The sequence below is a fragment of the Hippocampus bargibanti genome, linkage group LG10 (genome assembly GCF_051943395.1).
Source record: "Hippocampus bargibanti isolate YZ-2025 linkage group LG10, ASM5194339v1, whole genome shotgun sequence".
In the NCBI taxonomy this organism is placed as follows: domain Eukaryota; kingdom Metazoa; phylum Chordata; class Actinopteri; order Syngnathiformes; family Syngnathidae; genus Hippocampus; species Hippocampus bargibanti.
The window spans coordinates 24,448,332-24,472,771 of record NC_142743.1 but is presented as its reverse complement, the minus strand read 5'-3'; the positions used below and the strand labels follow the sequence as shown (position 1 = coordinate 24,472,771).

The window sequence follows — 24,440 nt, the reverse complement described above, 5'->3', positions numbered from 1 at the left end:
CGTTTTTAGCCGAAAAAAACGACCATGTATAGTAAGGCGTTTTTAGCCGAAAAAAAACGACCATGTATAGTAAGGCGTTTTTAGCCGAAAAAACGACCATGTACAGTAAGGTGTTTAGTCGAAGAAAAAAAACGACCATGTATAGTAAGGCGTTTTTAGCCGAAAAAAAACGACCATGTATAGTAAGGCGTTTTTAGCCGAAAAAAAACGATCATGTATAGTAAGGCGTTTAGTTGAAAAAAAAACAAGCATGTATAGTAAGGCGTTTAGTTGAAAAAAAAACGACCATGTATAGTAAGGCGTTTTTAGCTGAAAAAAACGACCATGTATAGTAAGCCGTTTTTAACCGAAAAAAAACGATCATGTATAGTAAGGCGTTTAGTCGAAAAAAAATGACCATGTATAGTAAGGCGTTTTTAGCCGAAAAAAACGACCATGTATAGTAAGGCGTTTTTAGCTGAAAAAAACGACCATGTATAGTAAGGCGTTTTTAGCCGAAAAAAAAAACGATCATGTATAGTAAGGCGTTTAGTCGAAAAAAAACCAAGCATGTATAGTAAGGCGTTTAGTTGAAAAAAAAACGACCATGTATAGTAAGGCGTTTTTAGCCCAAAAAAAACGACCATGTATAGTAAGGCGTTTTTAGCCGAAAAAAAACGATCATGTATAGTAAGGCGTTTTTAGCTGAAAAAAACGACCATGTATAGTAAGGCGTTTTTAACCGAAAAAAAACGATCATGTATAGTAAGGCGTTTAGTCGAAAAAAATGACCATGTATAGTAAGGCGTTTTTAGCCGAAAAAAACGACCATGTATAGTAAGGCGTTTTTAGCTGAAAAAAACGACCATGTATAGTAAGGCGTTTTTAGCCGAAAAAAAAAACGATCATGTATAGTAAGGCGTTTAGTCGAAAAAAAACCGAGCATGTATAGTAAGGCGTTTAGTTGAAAAAAAAACGACCATGTATAGTAAGGCGTTTTTAGCCCAAAAAAACGACCATGTATAGTAAGGCGTTTTTAGCCGAAAAAAAACGATCATGTATAGTAAGGCGTTTTTAGCTGAAAAAAACGACCATGTATAGTAAGGCGTTTTTAGCCGAAAAAAAACGATCATGTATAGTAAGGCGTTTAGTCGAAAAAAAATGACCATGTATAGTAAGGCGTTTTTAGCTGAAAAAAACGACCATGTATAGTAAGGCGTTTTTAGCCGAAAAAAACGACCATGTATAGTAAGGCGTTTAGTCGAAGAAAAAAAAACGACCATGTATAGTAAGGCGTTTTTAGCCGAAAAAAACGACCATGTATAGTAAGGCGTTTAGTCGAAGAAAAAAAAACGACCATGTATAGTAAGGCGTTTTTAGCCGAAAAAAACGAGAATGTATAGTAAGGCGTTTTTAGCCGAAAAAAACGATCATGTATAGCAAGCCGTTTAGTCGAAAAAAAACGACCATGTATAGTAAGGCGTTTTTAGCCGAAAAAAACGACCATGTATAGTAAGGCGTTTTTAGCTGAAAAAAACGACCATGTATAGTAAGGCGTTTTTAGCCGAAAAAAAACGATCATGTATCGTAAGGCGTTTAGTCGAAAAAAAAACGACCATGTATAGTAAGGCGTTTTTAGCCGAAAAAAACGACCATGTATAGTTAGGCGTTTTTAGCCGAAAAAAACGACCATGTATAGTAAGGCGTTTTAGCCGAAAAAAAACGACCAAGTACAGTAAGGCTTTTAGTCGAAAAACAAAAAACGACCATGTATAGTAAGGCGTTTAGTCGAAGAAAAAAAACGACCATGTATAGTAAGGCGTTTTTAGCCGAAAAAAACGACCATGTATAGGAAGGCGTTTTTAGCCCAAAAAAAAAACGATCATGTATAGTAAGGCGTTTAGTCAAAAAAAAACCGACCATGTATAGTAAGGCGTTTTTAGCTGAAAAAAACGACCATGTATAGTAAGGCGTTTTTAGCCGAAAAAAACGACCATGTACAGTAAGGCGTTTAGTCGAAAAAAAAAACGACCATGTATAGTAAGGCGTTTAGCCGAAGAAAAAAAACGACCATGGATAGTAAGGCGTTTTTAGCCGAAAAAAAACGATCATGTATAGTAAGGCGTTTAGTCGAAGAAAAAAAAACAACCATGTATAGTAAGGCGTTTTTACGCAAAAAAAACGACCATGTAGTAAGCCGTTTTTAGCCGAAAAAAACGATCATGTACAGTAAGGCGTTTAGTCGGAAAAAAAACGACCATGTATAGTAAGGCGTTTTTAGTCGAAAAAAACGACCATGTATAGTAAGGCGTTTTTAGCCGAAAAAAAAACGATCATGTACAGTAAGGCGTTTAGTCGAAAAAAAACCGACCATGTATAGTAAGGCGTTTTTACGCAAAAAAAAAACGACCATGTATAATAAGGCGTTTTTAGCCCAAAAAAACGACCATGTATAGTAAGGCATTTAGTCGAAAAAAAAAACGACCATGTATAGTAAGGCGTTTTTAGCCGAAAAAAAACGATCATGTACAGTAAGGCGTTTAGTTGAAACAAAACGACCATGTATAGTAAGGCGTTTAGTTGAAGAAAAAAAACGACCATGTATAGTAAGGCGTTTTTAGAGAGAAAAAAACAACCATGTATAGTAAGGCGTTGAAAGAGAGAAAAAAACGACCATGTATAGTAAGGCGTTTTTGACCCAAAAATAACGACCATGTATAGTAAGGCGTTTTTGACCCAAAAATAACGACCATGTATAATAAGGCGTTTTTAGCCCGAAAAAAACAACCATGTATAGTAAGGCGTTTATAGAGAGAAAAAAACGACCATGTATAGTAAGGCGTTTAGTTGAAGAAAAAAAACGACCATGTATAGTAAGGCGTTTTTACGCAAAAAAACGACCATGTATAGTAAGGCGTTTTTAGCCGAAAAAAAACGATCATGTATAGTAAGGCGTTTAGTCGAAAAAAAAAACGACCATGTATAGTAAGGCGTTTTTAGCCGAAAAAAACGACCATGTATAGTAAGGCGTTTAGTTGAAGAATATTTTAGATTTTAGATGCTACAAAATGTTTATCTGATGTCAGTTCGGAAACAAAAAAAATGGTGTCGGTTGTCCTTTAAGCAACAACAACAAAAAAAGAAGAGCCATTGGTGAGCCGAGTCAAAAGAATCGGCTCTCTAAAAGGAGCCAGAATTCCCATCACTCCGACATAGTGACGATGTGCGCAATTGACCCCCCCCCCCCCCCACACACACACACACACAATCCATACGCTGTCAGTCTGCAGCATATATGCAGTCGACAGCGGCGTTTTCCATCTGATGTATGTTGCAGTAGACGTGGAGTCCTTTTGGAGCCTCGGGCGCTGAGAGAAAATATATATTTGATGGGAGGATGACCTACTTGTTCCGGTACTTTCTCTGCCCTCCAAACTTATTTGTCTTTTTGCGGCTAACGTTGAAGCGCAATCGCGCGTACGCTAAAATGAACCCAGCAGGAAAATAAATAAAAAATGCTCAAGTTTTTTTTACCTTTTTTCCAATCAATGTGACGTATTTATATATATATAAATAAAATATATATATATATATATATATATATATATATATATATATATATATATATATATATATATATATATATATATATACACACAGACATATGGGCTTCCTGAAATACATTGACGAAACAGGAGATTGAATTGTGACAATCAAGTTGAACAAGCATTATTTTGACAACCAAATTTATTATAAGAATAATGGTTTTGAAAAGAAGGTTCTAGCATCCAGTGAAAGACTACCTTTTACACAACATCACAGCTGAAATGTGAAACGTGACTTTTTTTTCTCCTTCCATTTCATCTTTTTCTTAGCAAATTGGAGAGAACATCATAAGAATCAGAAGTTTATTTTTTTTACACATGCACAAAGACAAATCGAATCATCAAAAAAAAGGAAAAGGGAAAAAAAAGGATTCAATCCGCATATGACTTTTTTCCCTCCGCCTGGTGTCCAAAATAGACGTTAAAAATAACAAAAAAAATTCACAAACATGATTTTATTTTCCGTCCAATCCGATTTCAGTATCCAAACAGACGTTAAAAAGCAACAGTGCAGTTAATCAAGCAAACAACCAATCGGAAATCAGCGCTACTGAACAGTGACGTTAAGTGCGCATGTACACTCGGATTAGAACCCAAACAAGTCACCCCCCCAAAAAAAGAAAAAGTACAAAAAAAATTCAAAATTTTATTGTACATAAATAAAAAAAACATGTTTTTTTCCGTCAAACTTGTAAACAGCATCGAAAGGAAGGATTTGAAGGAAACTGTTTTTGTGTGTGTCTGCGGTTTTGAGATACACTGTGGAAGGGGTCTCCTGAGCATTGGCACAGCGCCCCCTGGGGTCATCTGGGCGGAAGTAAATGAGGTGTGTAGATTATTAGGGTTAGGGCAGAAAAAAAAAATATATATATAGAAAAATAAAATATCAAGAAAACGCAAATATGCTTTGGCCACATTAGCGACCATAATGGGAAAATAAGAGGAAATGTCCTTCAAAGTGAAATATGGAAATATTTCCTTTTGACTGTCAAGGTCAGCTCAAAAAATACATAAGTATATAAATAAAAAAACACACAAGGTGAACCTGAATCTTACACTGTTTTGATTAGCTATACGCAAAGCGCAGAAGCCGTGATTAGCAAAATCACCAGCTAGCGCGTGACCGCTATTTAGTGAGTTTGAGCTAGCTTCTGCGTCGCTTGTGTAAAATGATGAGGGTCACAGCCCCACTGTTGTGATCGCAACTTAGATATCAAGGGGGGAAAACAGGGGAGGTAGACGTCGCTAGCTTCAACGGATAAGCTAGCGAGCGCGGTGCGAATGTCGCTATTGGTAGCTTGAAACGTTTGGGCGGGAAAAACTAAGACAGCGCCAGCCGTTCCACGAGCTGGTGAAATATTTTGACTGTTAGCAACAAAAACATAAACAAAGAGTTAGCATGGCTACGCTAATCTGATGCAACAAGAGTTTTAAATGCTGTCATTGCGCTTTCAACAACAGGGGGAAAACATTTTTTTTTAATTCAAGAGTAGTTGATTCAGGGTTCTCAGAAAGGTTTGAGTTGACAAAAGATTGTCCGTAAATGAAAAATGCGAATTTAAAAACAAAACAAAACAAAAAAATAATAAAAATTTAAAAAAACGTCAAAAAAACAGAGCTGTTGACGTTTGCGTACCTGAACAAAGTGTCAAAATTGTCCCTGAGGGATTCTGGGTATTGTGTGTTTCAAGATCATGACACATTTGCTGAGCTATTTTTAAAAAAAAATAAGCGATCGTTTCTGACTGCGTGGCAGTGTCTGAAATAACGCCTGCCCGGACACCCGGGGCGTGCAACTTTTACGTCGGGCATACAACTTACAAAACGTCTCTGCCCGGGTGGCCGACAACTTTTTCAAGAAAAACAAAAACATTTTTTCAAATCAAACGTTTGCTTTATTCCGATTTTGAAATTTTGGTCCAGTTCCGAAATTTCGGTTCGTTGGCAATTTGCATACTCGGCTGCCAATCAGAAGCCTGCATCCAATAACTTTGTGCTTCCGGATTTTCCCGAGCGTCATAGCTCCCGAGAAGAAAGATTCTAAAGAAGCAAACAAAATTCATGACGATACAAAAAGTAAACATCCATTAAAAGAATGGTGGAAAGTTGACGTGGCTTGTAGCAGACGACGCAACGCAAAAAAATTGCATTGTGGGAAATGACGAAGAGTGGATGGACAAACGAACAACTGGGATATGTACGATAAATAAAGCAAGGGAGTATTTGAGGTCGCTACATCCTTAATACTTTGCAACATTTTTTTTTCTTGCGATTAGTCATCTTGTCTGTGAAAGCTCTCAGTTGTACAGGAGTGATCCATCGATGAAAAGGTTTCTTCAGCCGTCATCTGTAGTACTTCTTTGAAGGTGTCGGACGTTTCGCTTCTTATCCAAGAAGCTTCTTCAGCGAACTAAAGTCTTACCGGTAGTTTCAGCCCTATATATAGTAGTAGATATATAGTATAGTAGGGAAATAAATAATATATATATATATATATATATATATATATATATATAGGGCCGAAACTACCAGTAAGACTTTAGTTTGCTGATGAAGCTTCTTGGATAAGAAGCAAAACGTCCGACACCTTCAAAGAAGTACAGATGACGGCTGAAGAAAGCTTTTCAGCGATTAGTCATCTTGTTGTGTTTCAAGTTGTGAAAAATGGGGCAGGCAACTTTATGGCTGGGCAGGCAACTTTTCAGAGTTGTCTGCCTTGGTGTCCGCTAACTTTTTGTTAATGAGTTTCAGACACTGCCACGTAGCGTATTCCCGACGTTGTTCTCTTTCCGAAAAAAAAGGGTTTTGTTTTGTTTGTTATTTACAATGGCATGCAAAAATATCGCCGAACCTTCGCTTGGCGCTGGTTCAACGGCCGTTAAAAAAACACGTACACGCGCAACACAGCCCCCGCCCACCTTAAAAAAATGTATAAGCTCAGGCTGAGGGTAAAACATTTTTATATACAAGCGTTCTCAAGCCCCCTTGTGTCATGACAAAAAACAAAAAATAAGATTCCATCAAGCCACCCGATGCAACTGAGGGAACAACAATGGCGACGTCAGGTAGAAGCTATTCGCCGCACCTTAGTGCTTTTTCTAGCCGCAAATGCATTTTCGTGTTTATTATGTTTGTTAAAGTCATTCTAAGTACCTTGCACTGTCTGCCATGCATATTAGCATATTGGCATGTTAGCATATTTGACAATAAAGCTGACTTTGACACCTTGGAAATTCCTCGCCATCGTTTGTTGCTCAGCGAAGCGGGGGCTGTGGATTTCAAACGTTTTTTTTTTAAAGAGGAACCATAGCGACCGGACACGGGGATGCTAACGTACTGCGCGGGAACTGTCACAATGTTTTCCCTGAATCATCACCGGGAAAGGCACCACCCTCTCCCGCTTCAAGATAAAACTTTCATCTTCGGATATTACACGTGTTTTCTATGTACAAAGTGTGTGAGTTTTGTGTATGCGTGTGTGTGTGTGCGAGAGAGAGGTTAGTTGTGTTTACATTCACTTGACGCAGATCAAGAGGTATCGAGTATGCCGACGAAGGAATGTGCACCTTGAAAATCTCATACATGGCAAGCGGTGATTCATCGGCGATGATGTCGCCGGGACGTCGAGACCGGCAAAGTGGAAAAGGAGAGCGAATCGGGCGAAGGCGCCAGCACAAGTACAGTGATACCTCGCTTTACAAACGTTAAATTGATGAAAATTTTACCTCGGCGTACAAACTATTTTTCGGGATACACACAATGAATAATGTGTCGTTCGCGAACGATCCCGTTCTCCTAACAAGAAAATGGCAGCCGGCTTGTTTTACTCCTCTATTCCCCGCCCCCAAGTGTCGGTTAAAGCCACGGGATTGGTCAAGAACGCAGCAGTGAGGGGGCGGCGGTTTAACCATTAAAGAGACAGGCAGACGATAGAGAGTGAGAAAATGGATAGAAAACAGTGAAATATGGACTTGTTTCAACTTTGATAGTTCCAAATCAGAGTGTAGACTGCAAGGTTAAAATATCCCATCAATCAGGCTCCACAAATAACCCGCACAAGCCATCTGTACACTTGATGCAAAAAGCTATCAAGCCAGCTAAACAGAACACAGTTGATGAGGAACTAGATAAAATTATCGCAGAGAAAGCACCTCCAAGGGATCATTCCTCAAGACGGTGAAAGAAGAAGGCTACGTTCCTCATCAAGTGTTTCATGCTGAGGAAAGTGGCCACTCCATTCCATCAAGCCATCAACGACCATCACAAAGGTCAATAAAACACTTTAGTATACAGTACAGTTTATTTCTTTAATCATAATACTATAGCATATTTATTATACATAAAATAAGGTCTATTTTGTGTAGTTTTAAGGCTTAGAAAATTTGAAAATGATGTTTTATGGGGACCTGGGAACGGATTATTCTCATTTTAATGGTTTCCAATGGGAAATGAAATTTTGGGATACACACTTTTCACCTTACACACACTGTTTATGAACCAATGAAGTTGGTAAGCCAAGGTATCACTGTATTTTCCCGTTCCCGTCCGGCGTTCGATTTTTTGGCGCCGAAAAAGCTCAAGGAACGACGAAATGGGAGTGAGATTCTCGCGAGATTTTTTTTGTTTGTGTTTCTGAGGTATTTTGTTTTGTTTTTTCTCCCTCTGTTACTTTCATTTCTTCTTTGCGCATGAACAACAACCCCAAAACTAAAAACAACAACTCAAGCCCTCGTTATGACATCCCCAAATGTCTTCGGGCAAGTTTTTTGGTCTTTTGGGGAGCAGCTTTCCTACCGTTTGACATTTGGGGGGGGACATGTGGGAGATTTGAAAGTGTACAATCGTGGCAGTTCATCAAGCACGAGCCAGCGACAAGTTCCGACTGTTACATCACGACGAAAAACAACAGCAATGGCCGAAAGCTTGCGCCAATCAACTGAGGTTGCGTGTGGTCAGGCGGAGCTGTCAATCAAAAATATCTTTTAAAAAATGAAACCCGATATTCCCGGAACGTAAAGGGAAGAAGGACGGCGTTTCCCTTTGAGCTATCGCACATATGGAAAAAGAGTGGGCGGACGTTTCCTGAGCGACACGACGGCGGCCATTTTAGGGGCTGAGGTAGCGAGAGCCACGGCCGCCATCTTGGGGGAGGGTTGCCAAGGCAATGCACTCAAAAAACAAAAACAAACATTTGCTTCAAAATCAGCCGATTTTCCATCACTCCCAAAGAAAAATGGACTTTTCCAAACCTGAAATGTCAGCCCGTCCAACTCAAATCAAAGTGAACGCTTAGCTAGCTAGCTATTTATTATCTATTAGCTATCTGTTGTCTGGATGGCTATCTAGCTAGCTAGCTAGCTATCTATTAGCTGTCTGGCTCAATGGATAGCTACGTAGCTGACAAGCGATTAGCCATATGGCAATCTATCTAGCTATTAGCTGTCTGGCTCGCTAGACAGCTATCTAGCTGACTAGCTATTAGCTATATGGATATCTATCTATCTAGCTAGCTATTAGCTGTCTGGCTCGCTGTTTAGCTATCTAGCTGACTAGCTATTAGCTATAAGGCTAGCTATCTAGCTGACTATCTATCTATGTAGATATTAACAAGCTGGCTCACTTTCTATTTGAGGTATTCCGGGTTGAGTGAACGCTGGCGCGTGTGGCTGCCGCTGCTCACACCAAGAAAAACTGATCCTGTGACTGTAAAGTGACCTTGAGAGAAATATATTATTATTACGTATTATAATCAATATTTCAAGTGGAAATCGGCGCCACCTACAGGACTATGGCGGAACGGCAACTGGAAAGTCAATCGCTTTCATCCCAAGCGCTAGGTGAGCTCTTAAAAGTCTTAGCTAAACACCTCTAAAGCCCAACCGACGACAGTAGCAAAAGTCTACACACCCTGGTCCAAATTCAATGTTTTTGTGCTGGATCAAGGCAGAACAAGATTGAAAAAAAAGCAGAGAAATGCCTTCGTTAGCCAAAACGTTATCATAGCCTGTACACTCCAACAAAAGAAAAGCATCTTGCCAGTTTAGCGTCATGCTAGGAGTTTCAATTCAAAATTGCAGGCGGGTCCTTAAGCACAAAAAACATTGCCATTCCAACAAAGTGTCGACTTGTCGTCGCCACCACGACAACTTTCAAAAGTTGTCTGAAGCCGCCGCGACCGTTTGGCGGCCGCGTGGCGACCGTTTAGCCTTTTAAGCGACGCATTTAGCTTCCCACAACGCTCGCTCAATCGCTTTGACATTTTCCCAGCGCGTCAGGGCAGGGTTTTAGAGGCTTTATTAGCTTCAAACAACATGATTGACGCTCTGAAAGGTGGTACGGAACCAGACTAAAACGTTTGCTTGGTGGCTAAAACCTTTTTCCTGGCGGTTCCTTTGAGCGAAGCTGGAGAAATGACAAAAAGGAGTGACGGTGGGACTCAAATCATTGGAAATATTTTCAAATTGTAAGATGAGCGCGGAAAAGAAATCGTCGTCAAGGATTGCAATTTATTTCGGGTTGAAAGTATCAATGCGGCATTAATTGCCACGTGGTCATTTTTTCGCGGGGAGTCCCTTGGAAGGAAATACCACTTCAGGAAAATACGCCATGTTTCGACTCACGACCATTTTGACTTACGACCGTGTGACGGCACCAGAAGGGGCGGGAAATGTACACGTACTAGTTAGCATTAAGATAGCAGATTTTGATGACATGACTTGATGTTTCTATGAACCGCGTTTTGAATTGGTCGTCTGTGGCCAGTTTCACTGGAAACTTTGACCGAGACGGACGGGCGAGGTTTTATTTTGGTTTGGTAAAGTCATGTTGTGCGAATAGCACGCCATGGAGGATGGACTATCAAGATGTTACATTTTTAGCTAATCTCTACCAGGAATGAACGCTCCCTATCAATATTGATCTTTGAGCATTCTCAAATTTCCAATTCTTGTTGTGTTTCATTTTTGGGGGATAATGGGTGGTCTAACGCCCCCCCCCCCCTATTTGCAAATGGCGGAAATGAAGAGGTCGAAGAAGAAAAAAAAGATGTTTGAGGAGGCAATGCCGAGCCAACGCGCCCACCACTTTCTCGGAACGCAGACACGCAATTAAGGCGCCCACTCAACATATGGCTACCTGACGACAGTGTGTGTGTGTGTGTGTGTTCAAGGGAATACGACTTGACGTATTCACAGCAAACCTGACTTTTCAAAACTTGGATTAAGAAGGTTTTTTTTCTTCCCCCAACAAGAACAAGAAAAACAACCCGGACCAAAAAAACAAAGAAACTCAAAATCCAGCAAGGAACGGCACTCAAAGTCCTGATTCTTCATGGTTTTTGAGTTTGTGTGTGTGTGTATGTGAACACTACTTGACGTATTCACAGCAAACCCGACTTTTCAAAATTTGGTTTGAGAACTTTTTTTTTTTTCCGCCAACAAGAAGAAGGAAAATTACAACCCGGACCACAAAAAAAGAGCTCAAAATCCGGCACTCAAAGTCCTGATTCTTCATGGTTTTTGAGTTTGTGTGTGTGTGTGTGTGTTGCTATTGTACAATCAGCTGCTTGGATAAAGTGGTCAGACCTGAGGTATCCACGACAACCACAAGAGGAAAACAACCACCAACCGGCAGCGGCTAACGTGGCATTTGTGAGGTTTGCGCCGTTTGGGCTTTTTTTAAATAAAGTTGAAAAAAAAAAAAAACAACAACAACAACAACATTAAGCAAAGCACGCACGACATCTCCGGAAACAAAAAAATCCGGCAAACGAAAAGCGGCAGTTAAATTTCAAACTCCAGCACTGAAAAGTCTTTTTGAGGCGTTCCACAAGGATCCGCGCTGAGACTTCTTCACTTGCGTGTTTGAAGAAGATCAATAACGAGGTAGCGGTACGGGGGTGGGGGGAGGGGCAAATATTGGTCAGTCAGACACTTGACACCCTTGCCCACCACTGCGAGGAGGCGGAGACTTGAGAGAAGAAAAAAACAAAACAGTACGAGAAAGATTTCCCGTCGCTAGGATACAACAAAGTACGAGGCACGGCAAACAAGTCCTTCCAAAGTGAGATTGAGGTAAAACGTGTGGTCCATATATTATATGTCATATTCTCTTCATATCATCTCTAAATATGTCCATCTGCTTCAGGTAGTTACTGTACGTGTGTGCGCGGCGCTCTATCCTTTTTTTTTTTTTTTTTTTTTATCTCTCCGACTGACGAATATTGCTTCCCTGGCCCTTCCCTGGCCCTTCCCTGGCCCCCCCCTTTCCTGGCCCCCCACCCGTTCCCCGTCCCGCATCCTGAGACGTTTACAGCACTGAAGGCTTTCGTTCTCTTCTACATTCAATATGAGAGTCAGAGTACGGTGGACAAATATATTGATCATGCCATGGCATCGTGTGTCACGTAGCGTTGTGAGCGTGGACAGTTGGAAGAAAACAAAAACAAAAAACAAAGACCGGACAACATTAAAAGAAATGGCATGCACCCCACCCCTCAGTCTTGTATGGGGGGTCTCTCCAGGGCAAATAATAGTCAACAAAAGCTATTTTTTGACTAAGGACTGTTGTTCATTCAAAATATCGTCGTTCCAATTTTAAAAATATAAAACTATATTAAAAAAAAACTTTTTCAGAAAATGAAAATGGTTTTGGTCCATTATGACCGTAATTCCCGGACTTTAAAACGTGACTTTTGTCACGAGCTTTGAACACGGGCTAATTTATAATCCAGGTAACATGCGACTTACGACCGAGTTCCGTTCTGACCAAACGGTCGTAAGTTGAAATCCATTCAAAATGTTGAATAGAGACTCGGAGGCTAAATGACTCGCAAACTCCCTCTCTTAAAATGTTCAAAATAGGGACTGGAGGTTGTGGTCGTAAGTACGGGTGGTCGTAAGTCGGATGTTACCTGTATTATAATAATAATAAGAAGAAGAATAGTACAGTTAATTTCGAAGCGCCTTTCAAAACTCTCAAGGTCACTTTACAGTCACAGGATACGTTTTTTTTGTGGGTAAGCAGCGGCAGCCACATGCGCCAGCGTTCACTCAACCCGGAATAACCCAAATACTGTAGATAGAAAGCTAGCTAGCTAACTAATAGATAGCTAAATAGCTAATAGATAGCTAACCAGCTAGCTAAATATGTTTCTTGACTCAAATAGCTAGCCATATAGCTAATGGATAGCTAGCTAGATAGATAGCTAATAGAAAGTTAGCTAGCTAGATAGCTAATGTTTCCTGACTTGACTTAAAGATCGCATAATTTATGCATTTTATTGTATTTTTTTAACGGCCGCCATTATTACGGTAATTCCGGGACTATAAGACGCGACTTTTCTCACTAGCTTTTAACACTGGCTAATTTATAATAGAATAATATTATGGGCTGTTTTTAACACCTTGTTATTTTAACTAGCCATTTTTTGGTCAACTATTCTCAATGACATATTTTAGTTTTTGCTGGTCGTTTTATTGGTGATTTCATTTTATAGAATTTTTTGGCACATTTGTACCTTTATACACCCAAGTGGTTCAATTTGTGGTTGAACTACAAATTATTTTTTTAAATAATAATAAAAAAAAGTGTAAGTGCTGCTAGTTTTTGCTAATGCAAAAATCAGCGTTTTAAGTGCCAATTATGTTTTTTTTTTTTGTTTTGCTAATTACAAAAACGCGTTATTTCTTTTTTTGGTGTGTTTTAGACACTTCAAATGCTCGGCATTGTTGCAAGTGTGGATGCATTTCATGCGGGGGAGGGAGGGGTAACATCATTTCCTCGATGGCTGTGCGAGCCTGCCAAAATCAAGCCACGAGCGAATCTGTCTCACCCCTATAAAAAAATAAAGAATAAAAAGTGGTGCATGCCATTTTGGAGGAAATCAAATCAAATCAAATATAACATATCCATACAGTACATTAAAGGACAACCGACACCACTTTTTTTGTTTCCTAACTGACATCAGAAAAACGTTTTATAGCATCTAAAATAGCCAAAACATGCAGGATGATATTTTTAGTCAAATGCAAAAAAAAAAAAAAAGAAAACAATAAAAATGAGTTATTAAAGTGTCTCAAAACGACTTCAAAATGGCCCCGGAAATGGCGAGTTTCAGAAGGTCCCGCCCCCTTGTTCGTGATGTCACTATTGGTTACACACTGCCTTGCTCCAGAATCAAAACAATGGCTTCAGAGAGTTCAGATTCGGAGAAGATGCTTTGTTGTTACTCAACCAGTTATGAATATCATTCATATAGTTCTGAAGAGGAAAGCATAAATGTTTGGAATCGATTAAAGAAGTCCTTCCGTGTCATTTTCAGGCGTCTGGACTGCAATGTGGCGTCCCAGAAAATGCACAAGATGGCGCCCAAGCTCTGTTGGAAATGGGCTGATTTGTCTGCTGGGAATTTGTGTCAACTAGTATCAAAAAGTAGTCTTGGTCAAATAGTAGTCTTTGGGCCGTTCCTGACATGAAGTCACATCAGGAATCGCCATCAACTCGAAAACAAGACTTATTGTATATTCAGCGCGAGTCTTAAAACGTCAAATCTAGCTCTATGCGGTGGAATCTTTGTCAAATACGCTCAGTATTAGTGATTTGCAGCGATTCGACAAATTATGGACACAACTTGTCCTGAGGCGTCGGTTGTCCTTTAAGAGGCGGGGGGAATCGTCTTACACAAGGACATGTCCGGTGATAACAACGACATTGAGCAAAAAAAAAAGGAAAATAGTCAAGAGCCCCAGACATGATACAGGTAACGTTCAAGTTACGACCGGTGCGACATACGACCACCCGTACTTACGACAACACCCGCCAGGCACCGCAACGTCCTCGCAGCGCAACTTTGGCTAGCCAGTATCTCACTGTCACACAGCAAGTGACCGTGTAGCTTCTCCGTTAGCAGGGAGAGTGATTTTTTTAACAGCGTGGATGCGTGGGAGGCCGTGCGTATTTGGGTCAGCAGAAAGCCTGTGCGGCGACACAGTAATAAAGATCGATTAATACGGAATACAAAATGATTAAAATGACACTAAAATTTAAACTAAGATTTATAAATGAACTGTTAACATTTTGGTGTATAATAGTATTCAATAAAACATTTTTTAAAAAACAACAGATTGACGTCGTATACTATTCAGTCGTAAAAACCTCGCGTCGGCCATTTTGAATGCTTTTCCGATTTACGACCGTTTGATTTACGACCGTCTTGTCTGAACGGAACCCGGTCGTAACTTGGATGTTACCTGAGTAAGAATTTTTTACATTGTAGTCGCGATACAGAATGTGTGCAGACAGAAAGTTTAGTATTTCATGTGTATTCACCATCGTTTAAAGATCACCTTTGCCAAACACATAGCTAGCTAGCTAGCTATTAGCTTTCTATCTCGCTAGCTAGCTAGATAGCTAGGAATTAGTAAATAAGATTTAGAGTTCAGTAAATGTCATCTCTAGCTAGCTAGCTAGCTAGCTAGCTACTTAGCTTTCCATCTATTTCAGTTACTTCTGGGTTGAGTGGACGCTCGCCCGTGTGGCTGCCGCCGTTCACCCAAAGAAAAACTGATCCTGTGACTGTAAAGTGACCTTGAGAGTTTTGAAAGGCGCTTAGAAATCAAATGTCTTATTATTATTATTATACAGGTAACATCCGACTTACGACCAGCCTGACTTATGACCACCCGTACTTACGACCACGACCTCCAGACCCTATTTTTAACATTTTAAGAGGGGGAAGTTTGCGAGTCATTTAGCCTCCCGAGTCTCTATTTAACATTTTGAATGGATTTCAACTTACAACCTGCACACACAAAAATGTCAATATTGCGGTTGCAAGTTGAATTGCTCATGTCTGGGGTTCTTTATGAACGCGGCGTTGTTGGGGGAAAAAGACACAAAAAGAAAACACTTCAGCTAGCCACAGCGGGAGGCGGACCTAAGTGGCGTCTCAGTGCGCTAAAGGCTAGCTCGGCGCTCTCCTACCGCGAGAGAAAAGCTAGGCTACGTGCGCAACCTAGCATCTTTCATGTCCCAAAGTGCTATGATGTGTTTTTAAAAGACTTAGGAGTGTGTTGTGTTGTTTTTTGTTGTTGTTTTGTTTGAGGAGTTACGATGTAAAGCGGATGTTAGCCGCTAGCTAGTAGTCTCGTTTGAAAGCCACGTCTCAGTTACACCCTGAGTTCACAACCAGCAGAAATGAAACAATTGGCTTTTTAATCAGTCGTAATAATTTATAATATATTAAATTTGACTATCAGCTAACCCCGCCCACTGCATATTACCCGCCCTCCCCACCCCCCGGCAACCCCATATAAATGCACATTATCGTAGTAAACTGCCTTTAAAACTTGAACGTGGATGGTAGAGAACTTCGACGAGTTGAAAGGGAAAGAAAAACATCAGCAAAGTGTCCTGGCTAAGCTAGCTAGCAGTTAGCCGAAACCCCGCTAAGACATTAGCATAGGAGCGAGGAGGGGGTGTGTGTCGGGGGCTCGTCGTGCCTGTCCCGAAAGGCCGAAAACTGCCTTCCGCCATCAGACGCCGGCCGGCGGAGGTCCATGAGGTAGCGACCGATCCGCCGCTGCGACCGATCGGCAGCGGCGTCGGCGGGCCAAATCCCCCGAGCCGGCTTGCCAGACGGACCCTAGTAAGAATAAGTGCATGATGCGAGAGGAGGGGCAAGAATGCCGAGGTAACCTGGTCCAGCCAAAGCGCCGGACACAAAGTGTAGTGCAAAAGAAAGCAACCCCCTCCCCTCCCCCTCCCCCCCCCAAAAAAAAAAACAAAATAGGACAACCAAAATGATCTCACCAGTCAGTAGTTTGTCACAAAACTCACAAACACGCATCCCTGAATGACGTTTTTTTGTGTGTCTTCTTACTCCGCACGGAAGTCGGCGGGGCGTCTTGCAGTTAAAGCATCATGGCTACCTGGCGAGCGGGGTTCGATTCGCCATCCTGACGAGGAATCTTGACACCGTTGATTCAGACGTGGGTGAAAATCGGCCACTTTTTTTCCCCACCCGGCGGGGGCGTCCTGGTCCACAGAAGAAAGATCGGGCAAGGGGTCTCCAGGGTTTTCTGTGTCGGGGTTGGGCTTGAAAAATTTTGGTGAATTTTGATCTTGAAGCGAGGGGTGGTGGGTCACCTCGCAAGGTTTTTCGAGCACTGGATCCAAAACGGAAAATCAAGCAACTTCCGATCTTCTGTGAACAACATTTAAAAAAAAATGGAGCTATGAAGGTACTGGTGAGAAGGTCATCTGTACTTGGTTTTGAAGGTGTCGGACGTTTCGCTTCTTATCCAAGAGGCTTCGTCAGCGAACTGAAATTTTTGCTGGTAGTTTCGACCATATATATATATATATATATATATATATATATATATATATATATATATATATATATATATATATATATATATATATATATATATATATATATATCCCTACTGTCCAGATGTGGTGGTGCCAAACTCTGCTATGATTGGTCCCTGCTCTCAGGTTGGGGGGGAGCAGTGTACTACTCCCTGCGGCGACACTGATTACTTCTATTGTCCTGCCTGATTATGGGGTCGACGACTGGTCTGATTGCCCCATTTGATCTGGTATCACCTCGTCAGCATTAACTAAGCCTATGTTGCCTAAGAAGTCGGTTGTAGGTCGATCTAGTGAAGGGATTTTGCTGTTCTGTGGGTGAGCCGAAGCGGTCTATGAAGGTACCGCAATGCCGTTTTCTTCCAGGAGGGGTCTGAGGGCGCAACACAAAATTGATCGCCGGTCACAGCGAGGCCATTTCCAAAAGTGCCCAGTCCAACTTCTGGTGGAAATGGATCGGAAATATCGGCAGAACATTTTCCGAGCCCTTTGCGACCCGGTCCGAGACGGTTGCCGTTTTTGTCTCGGGTACAAAAAGCGGCCAAAAAATGTCAACAAAATGCTGGCAAATTGGTGTCGGGTGTCGCCGGAACGCCTTTGGGGTTTTCCTGGGCGCGTTTGGAAATTGGCCCGCGGAGTCCCGCCCGGGTGGGTTCCGGAAGAGTCCGGCGAAGGTCGCGTTCATTCCACGACGTCCGCCTCGAGGTCATCGGCGAGGAGGGAGGGGACGGCGAGGTGGCGCTCGCCGTCGTCGTCGCCGGCCGCCTCCATCTTCATCATCAGCTTGAGCTTCTTCTTTGGGGGGTTCTTCAGGGTTCCCATGCGCTCCTTGACTTTGTACTCCAGCGTGCTGTGCGGGATCCCGTACATGTTCTGCGCCTTGGAGACGCTCATCTTGCCGCTCATCACCACGGCGATGGCCTCCTCCAGGATCTCGCTGTTGTACTGCCGGTAGCGGCCCCTCTTCTTGCGCGGCTGCTTGGAGTTGGGGTCCCCCTCGGCGTCCGAGGCGGGGTACGCCGGCCCGGAGGCGGAGCGCTCCGGGTCGGCCGCCCAATAGTCGGCCGCCGCGCCGTCCAGCAGGCTTCCCAGAGTGGCGCCCCGCCGGTTCTGCTTGGGCAGGATGGCCCTGAGCTTGCGGCTCAGCAGGGCGTTCTCGCCCAGTCCTCCTCCGGCGCCCGCAGGGTACAGCTCCGAGGAGGGGGGGTCCCACGAGATATCCATCCCTCGAACCTGCGGGATCTTCAGGTCCACCGGCGGCGAGTGGTCCCGCTTGGCCTTGGGGGCCTGATTGTGGTGGTGGAGCGGAGAATTCTTGAAGGGGAAGGCGCCGTGGTGGTTGCGGTGGTTCTCCAGGAAGGTCGGCGGGTCTTTGAGGTCGGGGCCCCTCCCAGGGCCCCACCCAGGGCCCCTCCCAGGGCCCTGCTGGCCTGTTTGAGCTTCATCAGGCCCTCCAGGTGGGCCTTGCTCCCCCAGAAGGGCGGGGAGGCCTTCTGAGGGACCAGCGAGTGAGCGCGACCGAGGAGAGCGCCGGACTCCGGGCTGGCCAAGGACAGCGCGGCGGCTTGGCCCAGCAGGCGCCGCCGGTGGTTCAGTAACTCCTCCTTGACGCGCAGCGAGTGGGCCGGCGGCGGCTGAAAGGAGACCGCGGCGTCGTCCCCAAAGCTCGGCGCCGGAGCCCCGTCGTCCTCGTCCGGATCGGGAACGCAAGCGTCCGCCTTGAGGTGGCGCCTGCGTGGAGGAAAACAAGCGCTCACAAGTCAAACACCCCCAGACGGACGAGCGACAGGTCCGGCGACGCCGAGCGGTCAGCGCCCAGGGCGTACCGCTTTAAGAAAGTCACGTGACCACTAGCGGAACCACTGTCGCTATGGGAACCGGGACGTTCTTCGTGACGTCATTGTTAACCTTTAGGGCATTACGTCGTCATTGCGCTGAAAGAAATACAGTGATACCTTAGCTTACCAACTTAATTGGTTCCCAGACAGAGTGTGGAAGGCGAAAAGTGTGTATCGCAAAAAATAATTTCCCATAGGAAACCATTGAAATGAGAATATACCGTTCCCAGGTCACCATAAGACTAAAATTTCGACTAAATTAGCCTTAAAACTACACGAAATACAGGTAACATCCGACTTACGACCGAGTTCCGTTCCGACCAAACGGTCCTAAGTCGAAATCCATCCAAAAAGTTGAATAGAGACTCGGAGGCTAAATGCCTTGCAAAATGTTAAAAATAGGGTCTGGAGGTTGTGATCGTAAGTACGGGTGGTCGTAAGTCGAGCCGGTCGTAAGTTGGATGTTACCTGTATACCTTATTTTATATATAATACGTGTGCTATTGGATTGTAATCAAATAAATAAAGTGGTTTTATTGACCTTTGTGATGGTCGTTGCCTCTTGCCGATATCCGAGTCAAGTTGCCTGTGGTGGGGTCTATTTCGGTTCCAAAAAAAGCAAAAGTACTCCGCTCGATAACAAACCACGTCTGCACAGAGTGCAGTAAAAGAAAGTGGGTGTGGAAAAGTAGCTACGGAGGCGCTGTTCGCCCGTGTGGTTTGGTGTTTTTCCGCCAAAAACTAGTCCGCCAGACATCGTGGCGCTCCGTGTTTTTCCCGAAAACTAGATCGTATGCCAAGATTATATTCTCGCGAAAGTTTGTTAGCTAAAAGCGTTCGTAAGCTGAGGTATCACTGTACGTCAAATGAAGAAGACAGCATTGCGGCGGCATGTAAATGTGTCTGCGGCAAGATAAAAAAGATGCTAAATGCTTCTGCATAAGTGCTGCCTTGGTTACCGCGGCAACAGCAGAAGAAGAAGATGGAGAAGAAGATGCAGAGCACAAAGACAAAGAAGAAGTGGAAGACGAAGGCCAGGATTGTAGCAAACACACACATTCCTGTTTCAATGGTTTAGTGAGGTCCGGATAAGGAGTGAGGACCACCGTTGCTGCTAAGTTTAGAGAAGAACTAGCGTTCCATTTGAAGACTAAATGTCAGGCCATTTCCCACTTCAACTTCTTTAAAAACAAAGAAATAAAAAGTGGACTGAAAACTGAAATAACAGCAGGAGTGAGCACTCTGAATGGCTACATTCAAAGTCCTCACCCAGGTTTTAAATTTGGTTAAAATGTCATTTTACCTTTTGTAGTATGAACTTTTTCCTCTCATTAACCACGCACACACACACACACACAGTGAGTAAAAAGTGTGTGTATCCAAGTGAAATGAAAATACACACCAAAAAATCTTTTTGGGTGACTTTGTGAGGACCTTTGAGGATCGGCCAAAAGGTCCTCACTTGTCAAAAATGTCCTCACTATGCATGGTATAAAATGTTAGTGGTCCTCACAAGACTAGTCACCCAAACACACACACACACACAAATCCCCCCCCCCCCAATCAAAAGTCCGATGCGGGCCGTAAAGATTCTGAATTCCGGAAAACGTACCGTTCAGTAATGTTTCAGACAAAAGCAATCAAACTGCTGAGAGCGAGAGGCCATGGGAATGTGAGGGAGGGGGGGGGTGCGCTCCCTCCATCCAGGAGTAAATATTTCATGAGAAAATCATTAGAGAATCCCAACGGGGCTTGTGGCCTAAGGGGGCCTTCAGGGGGTTTTGGGACCTGGAGACCCCTGATGACCCCCCCCGCCCCCCCGACCCCTTGGGCTGGATCAGGACTTGTGTTCTGAGGGCATGTGCTCCTCCATTTTTTTGGGAAGCAGAAGCTTAGAGAAGCCCCCCCCCCCATACATACTTTAAAAAGATTGAAAAAACGTCATGTGCAAGGTTTGGAATGTGCAGAGTGACCCTGAACGCACCGCGCCTTCAGGGAGGCTCGATCCTGTACGTACGATGACGAACGACCAGGGAATGAGTCACGTCGTTAGCTTTGGCTTTGCTAGCATGCACCTTTGTTTCTCAACCTGTTATGATTAGCGATCGAGCCCGAGGCTAGTTGTTAGCTTTCAGCTAACATTGGACGTGCCCACTAGCGTCTGCAAATCTTCTTACGGCATCTTCTTTTAGCATCTGCTCAGCAAGTTAGCATAGCATTGATTCGTCTCTGCTATGATTGGTCCCTGTTCTCAGGTTGGGAGGGGGGGCAGAGGAGTACTCCCAGCGGCTATACTGATTGCTTCTATTGTCCGGACTGAGTATGGGGTCTGCGACTGGCCTGATTGCCCCATTTACAGCAAAACCCTTCACTAAATCGCCATGGTGGGGTGAGGTTCAATTTGGATTGTTCCTACAACCGAGTTCTTAGGCAACATCGGCTTATTTATGCTGATGAGGTGATACCAAGGCAAATGGGGCAATCAAACCCAAAAAATAAAAAAACGGATTGAAATCCGAAAGGTGTGTGTTGATGGGCGGGGTTTGAGGTGTAGGCGTTACCCTTTGAGTCCGTGAGGTGAGGAGAAGCCGAGCGTGTCATTCGGGTTTTTTTTGGTGGAAAGATCCAAAACGCCATCTGACAAAAAAACAAACAAAAAAAACAAACACATTTAATTTCCAATTATCGTCAAAAAATGACAATAAAATCATAATTTAGTAAACTATCTTTTAATGCTAACGTTTTTGACATCTACCGGTAACTTAAATATATCAAATTAATATGTTTAAGGTTTATATAAGTATGTTTAAGTAACCTGTATTGGTTTGTACTGAAAAAAAAAAACATTTAATAAAATATATGCTCTATAAAGATATGTACATGTACAACCTAGCTAGCTATCTATTTGCTATCTATTAGCTTTATGGCTGGCTAGCTGGTTACCTAGCTAGCTAACTAGCTAAATATTTGGTATCTATTAGCTATTAGCTCTGGATAGCTAGCGATCGAGCCAGCTAGCTATTAGTTATCTATTAGCAAGCTGGCTAGCTAACTTTCTATTTATTCCAGGTTGAGTGAACGCTGGCGGGTGTGGCTGCCGCTGTTCACCCACAGAAAAACTTATCCATAGCCTAAACGACATTAGGCTATGCGAGGCTTAGTTAGGCTATGTTTGGATATGCTAGGCTCCGCCAGAGGGGGGCAGCTCACCTTGCTGGGCGGGGGTCTCGGCCTCTGCCGGGTTCTTCTTGACGGTGAGGTCCAGCGGGCCGTCCTGGTCGGCCATGAGCAGCTTGCTGAGGACGGGGTTCTGTGCAGAGGCGGCGACGGCGGCGCCCCCGTCGGCCTCGGGGGGGCTGAGGCAGGGCGACGATGGCGAGGATGCGGACGAGGGCGGCGAGCGCGCCGGCGGCGGAGGCGGGCTTTGGTCCTTCATGGCCCCGTTGGGTGGCGGCGGAGGCGGGGGCGGGGCCGGGGGGGCGTCCTGAGTGCTTTTTGAGGTATATTCAGCGGCAAACTGACGGATCATTCGCTGCATGATCTCGCGAGCCACCAGAGGAATGTGGGGGTCCGACAAACTTGGCAGTTCTGCGGGGGGTGGAAAGAGCCAGAGACAGAACCGTGTTACAGTGATACCTCCGTTTACCAACATTACCTTGGCATACAAACTATTTTTTGGGATACACATGGGAGCGCCACAATGAGTGATGTGTCCTTCTCTTAACAAGAAAATGGCTCCCGACTTTTTTGTCCTCTATTCCCCGCCCCTAGTCTTCAGTTAAAGCCACGTGATTGGTCAAGAACGCAACAGTGAGGGGAGGTGGTTTAAACATTAAAGAGACAGGCAGATGACCGAGAGAGAGAGACAAAATGGATAGAAAACAGCGAAATTTTGACTCGTTTCAACTTTATTGATAGTTCAAAGGCAGAGTGTAGACTGCAAGGTTAAAATATCCCATCAATCAGGCTCCACAAATAACCCACACAAGCCATCGGAACACTTGATGCAACCCAGCTAAACAGAACACAATTGATGAGGAACAAGGTAAAATGATGGCAGAGAAAGCACCTACAAGGGATCATTCCTCAAGATGGTGAAAGAAGAAGGCTACGTTCCTCATCAAGTTTTTAATGCTGATGAAAGCGGCCACTCCACTGCATGAAGCCATCGACCAAAGGTCAAAAAACGACTTTATTATACAGTGCAGTTTATTTTTTTAATTATAATACCATAGCACATTTATTAGACATAAAATAAGGTCAATTTTGTGTATTTTTAGAAAATTAGAAAGTAGAAAATGATGTTTTATGGGGACCTGGGAACAGATTATTTTCATTTTAATGGTTTCCTATGGGAAATTATTTTTTGGGATACACACTTTTCACTTTACACACACTTTCTGGGAACCAATTAAGTTCGTAAACCTATGTATCACTGTAATTGAATCAGATTTAAAAGTAAATACATAAATAAATCATTCATTCATTCATTGAAAGCTGGCTACCTCGATAGCTAAATATTTACCGAGCTAGCCATATATTTGCTATGTATAAACTAATGCACATTTCCCCATTGTGGGACGAATAAAGGTTTTCTGATTCTGATTATATCAATAAGATATCTAGCTATCTAGCTATTAGTTATCTATTGGCTATTAGTTGTCTATTGGCTAGCTATCTAGCTATTAGTTATCTATTGGCTATTAGTTGTCTATTGGCTAGCTGTCTAGCTATTGGTTATCTATTAGCTAGCTAGCTAGCTAGCTATTAGTTATCGATTAGTTTTGACAGACTGTATTATTATTATTATTATTATGTATAAACTATCGATAAACTAGCTAGGAAGCTAGCTTGCTATTAGTTATCTATTAGCTGGCTGGCTGTGTTAATTATCTATTTGCCAGCTAGATAACTATTAGTTATCTATTAGCTTTGACAGACTGACGTCTCTTTATGGGAAAGGAATCATTTAGCGGACAAAGAACAAGCGTGTTTTTTTTTTCCTTGATGGCAAAAACTAAAAAGTCCTACTAATCACCAACCAACCGCTGGGGACATGAGCCGCATCCCGCAGGAATAATCCTGGTGTGATGCTGAAATAATCCCCAAAAATCGCCCAGCCAGATCCTCTAATCCCGCCCGTGATACCAGATTAGCGAGCACCATTTCTCTGTTTACAAACACTCCAACGTTTTGTTTTCCACAATTCGGGATTTCCGGCCTTAAAAAAAAACAACAACTCTTGTTTACAAAGAGATACTGTTAAAAAATGCCCATCAGACCAAAAAAAGGCCTTTGACACAGAACCCAGTCAAGGCAGGTGACTGCAGCATCGTTTTTCACACAGGAACTGTCAAGAGGTGCTTGTGGAAAATTCCAAAGCTTGTTTCACACAGAGACTTTTCGCAAATATCGAAGTGAGGATACACACACCTTTTATCACTCTGTTTTTCACACAGAGACCAGAGAAAGAAGGATTTTTCTACTGTTTTAATTGCCAATCTTGTTTTACACAGAGATACTATCATCAAATGTATTTATATGTATGTGTAAGTATGTATATATATGTATATACTTCCAGGTAGAGTGAACGCTGGCACGGAATGGCTGCCGCTGCTCACCCGTACAAAAAAATACGTGACTA

At 43.0% G+C, this 24,440-nt stretch overlaps 1 protein-coding gene across 1 annotated transcript in view; it reads right to left on the bottom strand.

The window, feature by feature from the left end:
- Positions 1-17,012: 17,012 nt before the first annotated feature.
- Positions 17,013-24,440, bottom strand: part of lcor (ligand dependent nuclear receptor corepressor) — a 39,754-nt gene continuing 32,326 nt past the window's right edge. Inside the window, 4 exon segments of the mRNA XM_089006085.1 lie at positions 17,013-18,344; positions 18,347-18,689; positions 21,358-21,433; positions 22,007-22,384. Of these exon segments, the coding sequence (XP_088862211.1) occupies positions 17,640-18,344; positions 18,347-18,689; positions 21,358-21,433; positions 22,007-22,384 (1,502 nt within the window). The 3' untranslated portion in view covers positions 17,013-17,639.